Source organism: Myxocyprinus asiaticus, chromosome 15, assembly GCF_019703515.2.
Source record: "Myxocyprinus asiaticus isolate MX2 ecotype Aquarium Trade chromosome 15, UBuf_Myxa_2, whole genome shotgun sequence".
Classification (NCBI taxonomy): Eukaryota; Metazoa; Chordata; class Actinopteri; order Cypriniformes; family Catostomidae; genus Myxocyprinus; species Myxocyprinus asiaticus.
This window is the reverse complement of record NC_059358.1, coordinates 4584492-4603381: the sequence shown is the minus strand read 5'-3', so window position 1 is coordinate 4603381 and position 18890 is coordinate 4584492. Positions and strand designations below refer to the sequence as shown.

At 36.2% G+C, this 18890-nt stretch overlaps 1 protein-coding gene across 1 annotated transcript in view; it reads left to right on the top strand.

The window, feature by feature from the left end:
• LOC127453086 (inactive phospholipase C-like protein 2) overlaps window positions 1-18890 on the top strand; it is an 89539-nt gene that overhangs the window by 53848 nt on the left and 16801 nt on the right. Inside the window, exon 4 of the mRNA XM_051719148.1 lies at window positions 3494-3569. Coding sequence (XP_051575108.1) covers window positions 3494-3569 — 76 coding nt within the window. The remainder of the gene's footprint in view (window positions 1-3493; window positions 3570-18890) is intronic.

Sequence of the window (18890 nt, the reverse complement as noted above, 5' to 3'; positions counted from 1 at the left end):
CCAGATTGAGGAAGAAGGCTGGAAAAATCACTGTGGATCCCACTCACCCTGCCCATTACCTTTTTGAACTGTTGCCTTCTGGCCGACGCTTCAGAGCTCTGAGCACCAGAACCGTCAGGCACAGGAACAGTTTTTTCCCTCAGGTTATCCATCTCATGAACAATTAAACTGCCCCATTGAGCAATAACTATGTGCAATACACAGTTTATTCTTTTTTATATATTTATCCAACACATCCAATATCTTCTGCCATTTCATTTCTCTGAAAAAATATAAAATAAATAATAATAATTTTGCAATGTACATAACAGATTTGTATTAGATTTGCATTACGTATGTGTATGTGTGTAATGTATGTATGTGTGTGTCTGTGTGTGTGTAAGTATGTGTATAATTATTTTTATTTTTTATTATTATCTATGTCTTGCTACTGTTTTTGTATTGTTGTACACTGGAAGCTCCTGTCACCAAGACAAATCCCTTGTATGTGTAAGCATACTTGGCAATAAAGCTCATTCTGATTCTGATTCTGATTATATGTGCAATTCTGGTGATGCTAGCGGCACTGAAATCACACGCTTCACCTTTCAAGTGTTTAAACTCTTCGCAAAGTTCTTTGTTTTATGATGAGGGCCAGCATTTCAAGAGTCTAAAGGTCAGGATGAGCACATCCTGTAAAGCACTCGAGTAAAGCAGAATATCCTGTTAGATGGGTTTGGCACTAAACACGACAGCAACGAAATATCTCAGGTCTGCTTCATAACATCACCTTTAAATACATGAGCAAACAAATCTATGAAGACATTATGAATGTTTTAAAGGGGATGTATGACAGAAAACAGCATTATCCTCTTTTAAAATAAAAGTTTGATGTACGATAGGTAACGGTAACAACACAAAGGTCCCTCCTGAGCCCATTGAATCCCATTTATTGAAATTTAGCTGCAAAAAAAACGGTTCTTTTAAAAACCATAAAGGACATTAGCATACAGTGTGACCAGTCATTTCAACACCTACTAATGATTCAGCAACTTTGTTTACTTTGAATGACATGAAGGTTCAGCCCTATCCAAGCGTAAAATGTCATTTACATTTAGATGTAGAAGTTTTATATGGTCATTTAGATATAGAAGTGTTAAAGGTACAATAACAAATAGGGGTGGGTAAAAATATCGATCTTCCGATGCATCACAATCTTCATTTTAAGATGAACGATTTCGAATATTGATTCTTAAATCCCAAGATTGATCTTTTACTCTGTGCACATCCCTCCAATACAATGAGAGGAAATCACTTGCGTTTGCAACCAAATTTCACGCTCTGCGGCTAAAATGTACATATTGGCAACTGGCTGGTAAATGTTCATATTTCACTCATCATGAATGAATTGTGTAGTATAGTGAGGGAGTGTTCAGCAGCGATATCCTTTCACTGCGTGTTGGGATTAAAAGTTGTTCCGTGTAATGTGTGTTCAAGGACGATATCCATGCAACCCATTTGTCATTGAATAAAGTCTCTTTTAATACCCTTTCTGTTTTCTACAGTCAGTTGTTGATCAAAAACAACAAAACTAAACATTTAATTGGAATCATGCATAGCACAGATGAGATCGAGTCGCTCTCGTTATTTGTGCTTAGAAATGCTGGTTTTGTTAAAGTGACAGTACCGGTTTTTAGCACGTGTTCAACAAATCAATGTAAATACTGCAATTAAATACAAATAATGCAATTTAAAAATTGGAAAAACACAAGACTGTCCACTCAGAATCAATTTCAATTACGGTTTCTGATTGCATTTGTAGTCTCTATAAAATGATTTTCAATGATCATTTAATACTTGATCTTTATCTAGTAATCACTAACAATTGATAAAGTCATAGAAATTCTTAGACAAAAGGTTTGGGAACTCTTCTATAAAGAAGTTGGTAGATCTATTCTAGACTATGGGTTTATGGTGTGGCTTTAGTGTCGTTATGGGTGCAGTGGAGGTTATACAGCCATTGGCCCTGTGCTGAGATGTCTGTCTGAATTAGTTTTAGAGTGTTTTAATGGTCTCCCATAATTAAATTAGGATTCAGCTCACCTCATTAGAAGGGTGTGGGTCCGCGCTCAACAAAAGAGCGTATCTGTTACATAATCTGCCCCACTTTCTGTCCTGCTGTGACTTTACTCATTAAGTGAGCGGTGTACATGCAATAGCCCTGTACTTCCTCTTTTTTACTTCCTCTTTTGTATTGTCTTCTGCTTCTAACCATGTGGTAAACATACATTTTTACAGTGGCCCCCAAATGTATTTGGGCATTTATTTATTTTTTTCTTTTTTTTTACACTTAAAGGGATATTTCATCCAAAAGTGAAAATTTTGTCATCATATACTCACACTCATGTCATTCCAAATCTCTTTTTTTCCCTGTGGAAGACAAAAGTGTTTTGGCAAGGTGACAGCATCAGTCACCACCCTTTGTAAGTGTATAGAGGAAAAAAAAAAAAAGATGCAATGTAAGTTAATGGTGATTGAGACTAACATATTGCCTAATATCTCTTTATGTTTTCCATGGAAGAAAGTCATATGACGTTTACGAGGGCGAGTACATTTTCACAAAATGTTCTTTTTTTTCTTTTTTTTTTGGTGTACTATCCCTGTCATTACATTAGAGAACAAAATATCAAAGCAAGTGACGTCTGCACACAAATGATGCTAGAGCTTTCTGAGGATTAACAAAAGTCATGTGGCAAGCAAATACCACAGAGTTAGCTTGTGCTTCATATCTTTTTTTTCTTCTTTTTTTTTTTGTGGATTTTTCCCCCAATTTGGAATGCCCAATTCCCAATGCGCTTTTAAGTCCTCATGGTCACGTAGTGATTCGCCTCAATCTGGGTGGTGGAGGACGAATCCTAGCTGCCTCCGCATCTGAGACAGCCAACCCGCGCGTCTTATCACGTAGCTTGTTGAGCGTGTAGCCACTGAGACGTAGCAGCCTTCACGCCATCCACCGCGGCATCCACGCTCAACTCACCACGCACCCCACCGAGAACAAACCACATTATAGTGACCACGAGGAGGTTACCCTATGTGACTCTACCCTCCCTAGCAAGCGGGCCAATTTGGTTGCTTAGAAGACCTGGCTGGAGTCACTCAGCACGCCCTGGGATTTTAACTAGCGAACTCCAGGGGTGGTAGCCAGCATCTTTTACCACTGAGCTACCCAGGCCCCCAGTGCTTCATAACTTTAAAAAAAGTGCCACTTTGTTTGATATTTTTTTATTTAATACAATGACATTCTTACATTTTTAAGTGTGGGTTAAGTGTACAAATACTTTGTGGGGCCATTGTACAGTATTTGGCGATTGAGATAACACAAGTATCTTTGACATCCAGTGTACAGGCACTGTAGCACATTATTAATGAGGCCAGGCATCATCTTTCATTCATCAAGTTGCTACAGTAACTACATGGATGTTCATTATATATCTCTTTATCTTGTGTTTCCCAGATGATCCAGACAAGTCGAACGCTGCTCGAGAACTCTGATAGCATGTACGACAGAATACTGCAAGTCCAGAAAACAGGTAAGAGAAAAACACTGTAAGAGAGTATGAATGGTTCAGGATGGTGAATAAAAGCGAGTGTGAGACCAAAAAAAAAAAGACTGTGTTCCACCAGGGAGAGATGTTTCTTGGAACACATTCGATCGACGCGTCCCTTCGATCGCAGTTACCTCTGAAATAGAGCGCAGAATACACAAGTGTGTCAATCTAAAAGAGCTCAAAGAGAATAAGCTAATTATGCCGTGTTTTGTTACAAAAGGCTCATTGCGCAAGCTTTTCTCTTCACCTGTGTGATGTCCTGCTTTTCAAACGCCGATCAAGTGTTTTTTTGACTCTCAATAGTGTCAGTGGCTCTCTGCTGTCTTAATTAACAGGGCAGAAAAAGGGTAAACATCTATGGCCTATCAAAGCCCCACAATCAATGGTGACTCCAGCAGCTGCATGATGCGATTGCCGGATATCAGTCTTGATTGCATTCACTCTATAATGAAAGAGAAGCACTGAATGCAGAAGAAAGGCAGCAGTCTGTTTTATCAAGCGTTTGTGTAATTTTAAGGTGCATCTGTGCCCTTTTGAATTTGCATTGATTTTTTTTTTTGATTTTTTTTTTTTTTAATAAGTAGAGTGGCCTCATCTTATACTTCACTTCTAATCTGACAAATCAAATCAGATGAAAGAATCAAAATTGAATCTAGAAAACAGACGGCTTTACATCCACTCTTTGCAAAATGTAACAATATAAAACGTGTGACTGCACATTCTATAATAATGTGATAAGTTGTTATGTTGCTTGGCAACCACTAACAGCCAGCCAACAGTTAGGCTAATTAAAGGAATATTCCGGGTTCAGTTCAAGTTAACCCTCCTATGGTATTGAAAAATGGCACCTCCTTTTGGGATTCGCGGTCATTTTTGACCGGAAGGGTTAGATGTGTAACCCTTTTTTTGATGATGATGATGATGATAATGATAATAAAAATTTTCCTTCCCTGAAGAACAATAAAATTATGCATTTCTTTTGGGATTTCATGCTATTTTTATCTTATTTACATTCATTTGCATAAACAAATAAGCAAATATTTGAAGAACAAAAATCAGAACTTACACTTCTATAAGTTGAAACATGAAGAAAATATGAGACTGTGACATATATTGGACGCAGACTGCTGCCATCTGGTTAACAAAATATAAATAACTCTTGAAAACCATGTAATCCCAGTAAAAGCCAGTAGATGGCTGTAGCCACCTACTGTGTAATCTGATGGCTTGTAACCTAATTTTATATTTTATCACAAGATATGCATTTGAATATATATTTAGACATAATAAAACTATTATTTGTCAAAGTTTAGCATTTTAAATTTGATTTGAAGTGTCAATTTTTGCAGATAATGTCTTTATGCTTGCAATCAAACCTGACCATGGTGTTACAAAGAGAAGACACAGAATATGTTTTCTTCCAATAATTTATTTCAAACATAAACATTTAATAACTCAAAGTAAATGCATAATAATGTCAAGAAAATGAACATCAAGAAACAGCAATTAACTGCAAAATTCTGAAAATTCAATTAGAGTATAAAACAGAAGAATCAGAGTAAACAGTTGGAATTACAACAAGGAATATTCCCATAAGACCGCATCCACACTAATTGGTTTTATTTTGAAAACTACGTTTTCAGTGTCCCAACATCATCATTTTCAAAATATGCGGTAAAGGAGAGTGTTTCTGACAATCTCTGTAAACGTATCTAAATCAATGCATTTTCGAATGAAAATGTATTAGTGTGGACGTAGCCTAATGGTGCGTTCATGTCATGTTAGAATTACCGTAATTACGATTACACATCTACAAATGTAGTCATAAATACTTTGCTGTTATCAACAATAAAAAAAAATGTTTTGGCATCATTAATGTTGCCACAGAAACAAATAATTTGGCACGTCCAATAGAAACTCATAATTACAATACTTCAGACACTAAGGCCTTGTTCAGACTGCCAATAAAAATCCGATTTTTTTAGTCTGGACAGCAAAAAACCACATGAAATCTGATTTTTCCGAATCTGATTCAAACCACATCGGGAGGTGGTTTCAAATGCGATTGAAATCAGATTTTTTCAGATGCGTCTCAGTCCGGATGCTCTGACTGCTCAAATCGGATTTCAAATGGTCTTTTGCTTCACTCTTAACATGACACACAACGATGACGTCAAAAATCGGTGACTGCAGCACGGAACATCACAATATTTACCAGTCTCCTCCGTCGCTGAGTTTTTCTTGTGTTCTGCACCGCGACTGGACAGGGCGCTTATTTGGAGAGCGAGATGATGCACCTCCATTTTTCCCGTATCTGTTTTGAAAGCATCGTCACGTGGGTACACCTACGTCATTACCAAAGCAACCCATGCAGATAGGTTGGTTATGTCTGAACGCGCAAATCTGATTTGATCACTTGCAATTAATAGTGCGGACAGTCTGCTTGAAAAGACCTGATTCGAGACAAAATCCAATTTGCCTGCAGTCTGAACATAGCCTAAGTGAACACAGCATAAGGCCACATCCATCCACATTAATCTGTTTTGTTTTCAATTACCTTACATCATCATTTTCCAAAGTATGCATTAACCCTAATGTAGCTTTGCAGTCAAAAATGACCCCTTTTGAACTTAGCTTCCTTAAAAAACATGGTTCCCTCTCGTAGGAAAGGTACGCTGCATATGAACGCTATGGGACACCATCTGAGTGTCACGTGGTCAGAAGCCCTTATACAATCACACCAATTTATTGGCTGATGGTGCTTAAGCAAACATCTTGCAATTTCAAACAAATTTATTTTGCAAATGTGTGTGTGTGTGTCAGATAGCTGGAAAACAACAGACGATTTGTAATGCTAACAATGACCAAAAGATGTCTGCAGAGCTCCACTTATTGATGCCCTGGTTCTCTGAGTGTGCGTGTATGTTCTGCATTGTGAGCGTGTTATCGTCTCACCCCTTAGTTTTTGAGTAAGACTGTCAAATTAAAATTCGAAATTCAAATATTCGTTGAATGTAAGATAAAACAAAATGCACTTTCGAATGCGAAAAGGAGCATTTGAATATTGGATGTGTGCCAAGCACTGACAATGACTGTTGTTCTTGGACTAAAACAGACATAGTGCAACGAATAGAACAGAACACGGGTCTCGATGCATTTTAAATGCTGAATTTCCTTTTAAATTTCTTTATGAGACGCTGAGACATGCCACAACTGTCAAAGACGTCCGTCTAGCACATACTTACGTAGAAAAAGATGGATGCGTTCAGAGTGAACGCCCCCCCCCAAGATGCAGGTCTTTGGCAGTTGTGTGTTGACTATGTCTTGCTCTCTTATCAGCGTCTCGCTGCATAAGCATTAGGTACATACATTCAACTGTATTTAATGAGAAACACTCTGGTTCTGCAGGTATTATAAAGCCTGAGTCTGTGGTAGTACTTTGGCACTGGTATAGGTACTGTGTGCAACACTAAGTTAACATAGAAGCGTTTTTTTTATATGTTTCTTTTCTTGTTTTACATTTGATTTGAGAATATAAACTGGCTAAATCTTTTGACTTTATAATTTTACACACATTTGTTAACAGCCAGATATGTTCTTTGCAATAAACAATTGCTAAAACAGTGCTGAGTGGTTTATATTGATTTTTTGCGCCCTCTTGAGGACGTAGGAGACAACGTCAAATTAAAACTCAGATGTCTCGAAGATTTTACCCGTCTTTAAAATTAAAATATAATTTGAATATGTGGCGACATCAGATCTTAGACTCTCTCTGAAGCCACGCTCAGCATTTAAAGACAGCATTCATGACACAGTTGCATTTCTTCCTGCTTCCAGCGATGTAGTTAAGTTCTGTCACAGCACTTATTAGATTAAATACTGTTTTAATATACATCAAGGTGCAACTAGCATATCCTACTATTTACAGCAAGTGTAAATATCATCTACTGTACCATACCTTAGTTTGGTAATTTAATTCTTTATTTAATTGCACAGAATTTCATTAAATATATTTATTAATTTGTGCATGTGATATGTGTGTTTGATTTGTTCTTTATTTTTTTGTAATCCTGAAGTAGTTATACCTGTGCTGATAAACTACAATTGATAGTTTCACATTTTTAAGCTTTATGCTTTTGAATAAATAGACTTGTTTATTTGCATAATTTAACTTTGCTTAGTTATTGATGTTGGGTGTGTTTGGATACTTATAGGTAGGAAAATCTGCTTAGGGCCCCCAAAATGCTAGGGCCGGCCCTGCTTATAGTCCATGGAATTTAACATGAACAGCATATTCAAATATCAATCATATTATATCCTGTATAAGTTTAACATATTTACTTACTTTGTCCCTGAGCAATTTTGAGTAGAAGTTACCCTTTTAAAAAATAGTTCGCTACACTACAAGCGATTAACAAAGGGGTCTAACTACAGAGAAGTATTATCTTTATTAAAAAAATATATAACTAACAGTAATAAACAGTATTTGAAGAGATAATGTAAATTAGTCGAAAACAGGGGTGAACAGCAGCATTTAACTAAATATTCAGCAATAAATAAGACATTAGGGTATTCTGTGTGAAATAAATCACCCTTTCATACGGTTTATGTATAAGAATCCTCCGAACAAACCGATTCTCTAGAATGAATCGAACATATCAATACTTCATATGAGAGGGAGAGGATGATTTAGGAGAGCTTCATACAGATGAATCGTCCAAACGAACCGACTCACTTAAATGAATTGAACTTTCTAAAGATTCATATGAGAGAGCAGTTTAGCAGAGCACGTTTGATCAGCCTTCTTGAATATTTTGCACATAAAAAACAAGTGCTCATATGGGCAAGCGCTTAAGGAAAATGTTAAAATGATGGTATATTTTGCGATTGGAATATGGAATTGAATTTTTCCAGGACTGACGGTTAAAACCGGGACAATCCCGGGAAATCGTGGACGAGTGTAACTCGACATGAGCGATCTTTATAGCACAAGCAGACACACACACACGTGAGTGTTTAAAAGCAGCCAAACAGCATGCGTGCACCAAACTGAAAACCAAAAGCATGCAACACTCAAGTTTTCCTTTCATAATCATTCATCATTCATGCATTAAACAAAATCATATGCTAAAAAACACCTACTGTCATTATTCCACAGCATCTTAGAAGTCCTCCATTGTTTCTGTGTTCCTCGTATTCTGTAGCTTTTATACAGTAATAAATACATTTATACCGTTAGGTTTAAATACAGCTAGGGTAAATGGCATCTTATCTGTGCATTTGGATGCATGTTTAGGCTTTTTAATTCAGACATTAGCTACATAAAAGTGCGCCGCGCTGGTCTGATGCAGACTTCGTGATGAGCACATGCGCAAAATGTCTGTCCTCATGCTGCTGTCAGTCAAACACACACACTGTGTCCTCTTTTTGCAAATAATGAAACAAACTTTTTTAAAATCTGGGTAACGAGTGACGAGAGGCTCTGTATCAGAATCAGCTTTATTGCCAGGTATGCTTACACATAAAAGGAATTTGTCTTGGTGACAGATTCCTTGTATCAGAGTAAAAAGTATTTATTTGTCTAAAAAATGTAGTGAAGTAAAAGTCGCAACAAAATTAAATATTTAAAGTACAAATTTAGAAAAAAGCTACTTAAGTACAGTAACAAAGTATTTGTATTTCGTTACTTTACACCACTGAGATTTGGTGACTTTTCCTACATTTGCTATCTATACACACACAAATAAAATTGGGCTGGATTGAGGTTGTGTGGTGGAGTGACAAAAAAAACTCACATTCGTGATGTTCGGGGTCAAATTTGACCCCACATAGGAAATGAATGTGTGAGAGGATAAAACTAGCATTTTTTATTATTATTATTTGTCAAATAAAATCAATAAATCAGCCACTATGCATAACACACACATACAGAAATGAAGGGGTGATACTATAACAAATCCACAATGTTTAACGTACATGCTCACATACACACACATACACCCACACACACACAATCACACACAGGAATAAAAAGGTGAGACTATAAAAGAGAGCATTTTTTTATAGAATTTGTCAAATAAAATAGTCACAATGCAGAACACACAGAAATGAAGGGGTGAGAACATAACATCCAGAACGGAGAACACACACACACACACACACACACATAAATGAAAGGGTGAGGAAATAATACTTAGCACAAAGCATGCTTTTACACATGCACGCAGACACACACGCACACACATATGCACACACACATACAGATCAAAATCTGAGGTTTTGACAGTTTTTTTTTTTCACTGTGAGAAAGTTTATGCTTAGAGACGGGAGCAAAACATTATTCTAAGTCTTAAATTTGTATACAAAATTAATTATCACTGTTCATTCCTGTTTATTGCTGTTGGTTTTATTGACATTTTTTTATTAATTTATTCTATTGATTTATTGAATTGGGATGTTTGAAATAAATGATTGGTAACACAAATTGTATTCTAAGTCTTCTCTTTGTAACAGCATGGTTTGTAATAATAATGTGGCATCATTGCAAAAACTGATACTTCAAAACACCTCAAACCATAAAAATGCTAAACTTTTTCAAAAATAGTGATTTTTTTTTAATGTCTTTGATAATGTCTAAATATATATCCAAATGCAGAACAGAAAAAAATCTGTTTGCTACAATCAGGCAAGTGAGTGGACCTCTGCAGCTATCTACTGGCTACAATTGTATAATTTCAGGACTTTTTGATTTTAAAGTTTTTTTGTTGTTGTTTTTTTTTCCCCCAGCAGATGGAAGCAATCCCCTAATGCATTACACCTTTTTCATGTTTTCTCCCTGAATTAAATTGAGAAATGTAGATCTTCACTGAAGTGAATGTGACATAAAATGTTCTTATTTTATATGAAAATGAATGGTGTAGTTTAGTAATTTAGAGGAAAATAAAGTAAAAAAAACAAAAAAACAAATACCTCAACCCCCCAAAAACTGCAAAACTTTAGAGTTTTTAAAAATTTTGTTATTACATTTGTTTAAAAACATTCCATGATTACGGTACAAAATTACACAGTTATTGTTTGGGGTCAAATTTGACCACAAAAGCCTGAAGAATGCACCTGTAATGAAGGGTGCACAAGGGCTAATGGAGAGCGTTTTTGAAAGTATCGGTGGAGGGAAACACCAGTTTAGTGTGAATGAAAGGCATAAATGTAGGAAAATGAATATGTTTTCAAAGGAAAACATATTAGTGTGGACGTGGCCCAACTAAAATACTAAGCGGAATATTGATTAAAAAAAATTAATGCAGTGGTGATTTCTCAGAGTAAGCAAGGAAGGCAGTGTCTCCTCAAAAATTTGGGTGAGCAAAATAAACGACTGTACATATACAATACAAATAAAATGATATGTAATGTTTGCTCAAACAATGTGTCTTTCTAAGTCACTTTGTCAAACAGCGACACCCAGTGGATAAAGTTTCAGAGGGTGGCAGTGTCTCTCAAGCCTCCCTTCAGCACATAGAACTAATTCACACTAGCACCATCTTTAATGGGAATGACAATGAGGCTTGAGGGATAGACTTACAGTCTCTTCAATGGCACAAACGGTATAAAGTTGTTTAAAGCTCCTAGATCACATCTGATTTTCCACAACTCATTTTGTCTGGAGTTCTTGGTATACTGAATGTTCTTGGACAGATATTTTATCAATGTTTTGTCCACGGAATGATTCAAAAACACCTCAAACTGCAGTACAGCCCATTGAAGAGACTGTAAGTCTATCCCTCACAGCCTCGTTTTCATTCCCATTAAAAATCAAAGATGGCGCTAGTGTGAATAAGGTCTATTGCGATCTCATTCAGAGATAGTGTGGTGTGAATGTGAGGGGGAGTAACTGCCGAATACAGCGAAAAAGTCACATGAGGGGAGACATTGGCTCCGATTAATGCCGATTCATTCAATACGCTGTCAATCAGTCATTGCGATAGTGCCCGCCTCTCATGCTCTCGTCCTCGCATCGTGTCACTGCAGATCCCTATGAATGGGACGAACTGATGGAAGTGCAGAAACTATTTGCACAGAAAACAATTAACTGACATAGACAACCACACCTTTGGTCACATCCAAATCAAAAATAACTTAAAATAACTTGAAATCTGAAATGCTATGTGAGTGACGTGCGTTTTAGTGAGCACTCGCTCTTAAAGGTACAGATCTGTGCCATCACGAACCCTGTTTACCGAGAAGTAGATGACGGATGATCCAAAAATAAGCCGACTATAAAAATAATAGGCAAACAGATGAAATATACATGAAATATGCATGTTGCAATATTCTTGTAAGTATTGTTTTTGAGGCAATGAAAATTTAATAATGATAAAATAATGCATAAAATTGATGAGCCTTTGATTTGACTTGATTTAATAAAAAGTGTTAATATCAACTTCGAAAAATAAGTATTTCATGCTTATTTACAGTGTAAGTTAAAAGGTATTTCATATGTCATCCCGTACTGAAATATGATATATGGCAATTAACATATATAATATTCATTTTTGGGGGCACATACACTACCGGTCAAAAGTTTTGAAACACTTGACTGAAATGTTTCTCATGATCTTAAAAATCTTTTGATCTGAAGGCGTATGCTTAAATGTTTAAAATTAGTTTTGTAGACAAAAATATAACTGTGCCACCATATTCATTTATTTCATTATAAAACTAAAATGTAATTAAAAAAATAAAAGTTTTTGAAATTGATGACTTGGACCAAATAATAAAGAAAAGCAGCCAATAAGTGCCCAACATAAATGGGAACTCCTTCAATACTGTTTAAAAGCATCCCAGGGTGATACCTCAAGAAGTTGGTTGAGAAAATGTCAAGAGTACATGTCTGCAAATTCTAGGCAAAGGGTGACTACTTTGAAGATGCTAAAATATAACACAGTTTTGATTTATTTTGGATTTTGTTTAGTCACAACATAATTCCCATAGTTCCATTTATGTTATTCCATAGTTTTGATGACTTTACTATTATTCTAAAATATGAAAAATAATAATAACGAATGAGTGTTTCAAAACTTTTGACCGGTAGTGTATGTACATAGCCTATACAGAACTGGATGATAATAAACTGATTTAATGAAAATTCTGTATATGTTACATATAGAACAGCCATTTTTAGTAATTTGTTATGTTGTTGCATTTATAAGCAAAATATGTGACTTTTTATAGTATATGTATATTTTTATGCAGGACTTCTTTTTTATATCATATGTTGTGATAAATCAGATTTATATGGGTTTAACCTTAAAGCTATTTAAATGTCAACTGGAACTAAAATAGGAATTTATATTTGACTTATAAACATTAATACAAACATAAAATAATAATCCACACTGAGATAGCACTCTGCCTCCACCACATGCCAGTGTATTAATGATCATTTTTGTTATTTAACATTTTTTTTTTTTTATCATATTGCTGTTGCCGCCTTTTTAAAAAAGCAGTAAGCCACTCTAAGGCCATGTCCACAGTAATTAATTTGAAACTGATAGTTTAAAACCTTCGTTTTCAGTTTCCTAATATCATTGTTTTCCAAAGTATGCATGGAGCGTGTTTGTGAAAGTCTTCATTTTCGGTGGAGTGTGGCTTAGAGGAGTAAACATAGCAAAATCAATGTTTAAAAATGAAAACATAATAGTGTGGATGTGGCTTAACTATAATACTGAGCGGAATGATTATTTTAATTGTTTGAAACCTCCGTTTTCAGTTTCCTAATATCAACGTTTTTCAAAGTATGTTTTCGAAGGTCTCCGTTTTTGGTGGAGGAAAATTACTTTTCAGTGTTGATAAGAGGTGTAAACTTAGCGAAATCAATGAGTTTTCAAATGAAAACAGATTAGTACGAACATGGCCAAAAAACACACATTTACCACTGTAAAATCATTGTAATGCACAGCCTTTAGTGCATTAGTGCTTCATTTTTAATGCACGATGTAGAGGCGAAGAACCACCTGATGTGAAGTGCAAATCGTTTAACGCACTCCTGTTGATTTGGTTGTCACTCCTAAGAACATGTAATATTGAATTTCTGGGGGCCTGGGTAGCTCAGTGGTAAAGACGCTGGCTACCACCCCTGGAGTTTGCTAGTTCGCTAGTTCGAATCCCAGGGCATGCTGAGTGACTCCAGCCAGGTCTCCTAAGCAACCAAATTGGCCCGGTTGCTAGGGAGGGTAGAGTCACATGGGGTAAACTCCTCGTGGTCGCTATAATGTGGTTTGTTCTCGGTGGGGTGCGTGGTGAGTTGAGCGTGGTTGCCGCGGTGGATGGCTTGAAGCCTCCACACACGCTATGTCTCTGTGGCAACGTGCTCAACAAGCCACATGTTAAGATGCGCGTGTTGACGATCTCAGACGCGGAGGCAACTGGGATTTGTCCTCCGCCAATCACTACGCCACCACGAGGACTTAAAAGCACATTGGGAATTGGGCATTCCAAATTGGGAGAAAAAGTATTCAAAATATTGAATTTCTATTCTTTGTCATTTTCACATAAATGAGGAAAAACAATCGCGTATTTGACCAGTACATGGTATAAAGTCATGCATTTTATAAGCTGTGGCAAAAAAAAAAAAAAAAAACGTGAATATGAATCACTCCTGCTGTAATTCATATATCATCAATTTCCCCTTGGCATTTATCTTTTTATATTTGAAAGTGTTCATATTTCAGCTCATCAGCTTGGTGATGCAAAGTGGAAACTCTGATAATCATTATTTATTTTAGTTTTTTCTTCACCTTGGTTTTGTTGCCATGAAATTGGCAGGTAATCGATGCGGTGGGTTGGCGTTGTTTTTTTATTGATCTGGGCTGATGGAATCTTGGCACAGGAAGCTGTTAAAGAGTTCATTATGTGTTCTCTCGATGAACAATTATCACTGGTGCGCACAAACGCAAACACTACCCCTTGTTTTGTCAAGACAACACTGAATCAATGTTTGCCTATCACTCCATTATCACACATGTCATTTCCGGTCATTGATCTCCTAAATAAAATAAATCTTAATGCACTGGAGTTAGAAATGTTGGTAACACTACAAAAAGGTTCCATTTTCAACATTAGTTAACAACATTTACATGAACTAACAGTCAACATTGCTTTCACAGCATTTTATTAATCTTGGTTAATGTTAATTTCAACATATACTAATACATTATAAAATCAAAAGTTGTATTAGTTAATGCACTATGAACTAACATTGGACAATTTTTTTTTACAAACATTAACAAAGATGAATATATTCTGTAAAAAATAAATTGTTCATTGTTTGTTCATGATACTTAATCCATTAACTAATGTTAACGAATGGAACCTTATTGTAATGTGTTTAGAAATGTTTGCTAAGGCAAGTATCACTATTACTATTGCTCATACTTGGAGTTAGGGATTAAAAAAAACTCTTGCCCATAATATTACATTTTTGCAATGGAAGCATCACTTGTGCTATCAACATGAATGATACCTCAAATCATGCAACTTGTTCAGGAGAGGTGCGCTATTACTTAGACTTGTTTGGCCGACAATAAAATGGGTGAAAAAATAAATCATACACTTACATTGAGAGAGGGACCCAAGTCATATCTAGAGTGTTACAGAAATTTGGAGCTGGGCTCTGCTGACTTGGGCAACTGCATAGCAATGTACTAACAACCACTCATAGCACCTTAGCAACCACCCAGAACGGCCTAGCAAATACATAGCAACCAGCATTGAGGAGTAGTTAACTTACAGTAGCGATGCTACTAACTTAGTATAGTAGTGTAGATTTTCATGTAACGAGCTTCATTTTCCAATGAGTAGCGCTGTAGCATCACAAAACGCTACATTTGTCAGATTTTATTGCGAATGCAGCAATGGAGCTTTGGGAGTAATCAAACTCGCTCACCTGAGTTGTCCTCTTTCTCTGGGGAATTAAAGTGAATAATTTTTTCAGACAGTTTATGTAAATTAACTGGTTAAAATAAACGATTCCCTTATATTTAGCATTGAGAGCTCTGATTCATATTAGCAAGACAGTTTTTTAGATGGTTCATTGAAATTGACTATTTTGTCAAAATTATTTAAGTATGAATTTATGTTCAATTTAATGCTATCACTACAGGACGACCGATGTATCGGTGCCGATATTTATTTATTTACATTGTTTTGGGAACTATCGGTTAACAGCAAAAATCAAAGCCGATAGTTACCGATTTTTCTTTTATTATTATTCCTTTTTTAAGGTAAAAAAAAATATTAGCGCTCTGAAGAGGTTTTGTTGTTAAGTAGATATACGTTAATCATAAGTTCGTGTTAATGTTCACGTTGATTTTCACTGATGGTGTCTCTAGAGAAAAGGGGAAAAAAGTGTATCACTGGATCACTGATGATCTACTGTTGATGAATTACTGCTCATAAAGTATTTACTAAAGCAGCAAGACAACACACAAGCAAGAATGCTGTATGGCCTTACATCAGCGTGGCTGTGATTCAGCCGCAGGTAATCACAGCCGTGCTGATTTAGGGCCATACAACAGGATTGCGAGTGTTATTGCTTTTATACAACAGTTCAAAAACAAGTAAATAAAACATTGAGGAAAAACTAAGGATTGTCACAAAAAAAAAACGTACTTGTGCATGAAACTACTTTCTTACGCCACGGATCAGGATCTGCCGTTGCTAGTTAAAAAGATAAGCACAAGCCTCTAATTCACTAATTCAAAAACACCACTTCAGAACTATTAACGAAGGCTTGGGCTGTTTTATCCCCTTTTAACCCCCATTAATACCCTGTCCCCCACCCAGTCCCCAACCCTCAACAAACATCACCATGGTCAAGCCTGAGTCACACACATACAATATAAACACACACAAAAAAAAATGATTTTTGAAAAAATTAAAATATAACAATCACCAAATAAAGAGAGAAAAGGAGAAAAGAAAAATTCCACAATGGATACAATATAAAATTTCAACCATAATCATGTTTCTCTACACATGGTCCTCACTGAGAGCCTTCCAGAAAGGTCAAGTATTTGTCCCATTTCTTACCATACACGTCTAAACTGCCAAACTGTTTATATGACATCTTTTCAAATGCCGCTACCCTGCCCAATTCTGTGAACCATTTTTGAAATAAAGGAGCGCCCTTTGACTTCCATCCTCTAAGAATTATCTGTCTGCCAATCATTAGTTTGGACCCAGCTTTTATATAGTTGTCACCTACAGTACGTTAATAACCGCCCCATCACCCAATATACATAGTCTGGGACAGAATGAAATTTGAGTATCTAGAGCCTCACAGATAAAATTCTAGACTCTTACCCAGAATTCAGCACCACAGAGCATGGGCAATGTCTCCATCCTCCAACTGACATCACCAGCAGGTAGGTGTGTCTTTTAAACCAAGCCAAAACAATCTATCCAGTCCAGTAGAAACTATGCAAAATCTTAAACTGAATAAGGCATACCCTTGCATCCCTAGACATAGTTTAATTTTTTTTACAAATTCTATCCCACTCCCGATCCTCCAATACCAAGTTCAAATCTCTTTCCCATAACCTCTTAAGAGCTGTTAAGGCCCCATCACTCTGAATCAATGAGGAATAATACACTGACGCTTCATGACCCTTTCCAAAGGCTCTGAGCACCATACAGTGGGTGTCTGCAGCTTTAGGGTCTGTGTACTACCACCAAAAATAGTACAAAGTAAATGGTGCAGCTGTAAATACCTGAGAAATTGAGACCTAGTAATCCCAAATTGCTATATTATATTTTCAAATGATCTCAAAGCTCCATTTTCATAAAGGTCTCCAACACCCCTCTCAATCCATTCTTTCCAGCAAAAGGGGGACTTATGCTAATTTGATAATTTGGGGTGATAATGTGAATTCTTGTCAAAAACATCCTATTATCTCTGTTAAAATAACTGTCCAAGCATGGGTCCCCCCTGAGTATTTCGTTGTACACGGTGTGCAAGAGTCACTCACTATAGAAACCGTTCTCTCCTCCGCTATGTTGATCGCATCGCTTCACAATGCAGAAACTCCAGTATCAGGTAAGTGCCCTCAGTATGTGTGATTACTCCATCGGATATGTTTCTCAGCTGTGATAAGCCTTAGTGCTTAAGCTGTCAGTTAGTAGTAGTTATCCGAGCGATCGTGGAGTGAGAGACAATGCCGATGACTTCAAAGAAACCACTTGCTCACTGACAGGGCCGACTCTATGCATGTCAAATTTTACTGACTCATAACATATAAAAATAGTCTTTTGTCAGCACCTGCTGGCTAAAACCTTTAATGTCACAGGGAAAAATGAAAAGAACCCAAGCGGGGTGGTACAAACAGTGAAGCGTCCGAAGTGCTGATGGTGAGAGACTTAAGTACTCATGGAACGTCTCTCGTCCAATCAGATTCAAGGACCAGAACTGACTGTTGTATATTAACCTATATAACAATGTAGCTACATTGTAGATGATTAAGAAGAGTTAATGTTTTGTTTCCCATATGTATATTTGTGTGAGCTGGGAGCACCTATTTTTCAAAATAGGTCGATTAATGAATTGATAAAAAAATAAAAAATAAAATAAAATATTGGCCAATTAATCTGTTATCTGCCTTTTTCAACAGCTTATTTAATGGTACCGACAAAATCCGCAATCGGTCGACCTCTAGTTTTCACCCTATTTGTTTAAGTCTGACAGAAATTAACCATGTTATTTCTGTAGTATTAGTAAACATGACTGTGGGAACCATTTTATTTTTTGGCAGAAACCATGGTTTTGACACAAATAACCATGGTTTTTCTATAGGAGTACTGTAGTATCTATATAGCAACTATGGTTTTACTATAGTAATATTACAGTAACCATGACCGTAGTAACCATTGTTCATTTTGTATTTACTATGGTTTTACTTCAAATAGCTAGTTAGTGTAGTAGTACCATGTTTAATTTTGGTAAGAGAGTCATATATAACATATATACTACATAAATTACATATACTGTACTTTAAAACTAGATACACATTTTGGAATTTAATAACACAATCTGATTGTTATATATCTGAAAATATTTTCTTCTTTAAATAGCTTCAACGTAGTTAGCAACTTGTAGTGTAGCAAGCCTCTTTTTAAAAAGAGAAGCTTGACTGTAGTTTAACTAGTTCATATGTAGCTTTTAGCTTGAAATTACAGTTTCAAAGTAGCTTCCCCAACACAGATAGCAACATACTTACAACCACTTATAGCACCTTAACAAACACCCAGAAC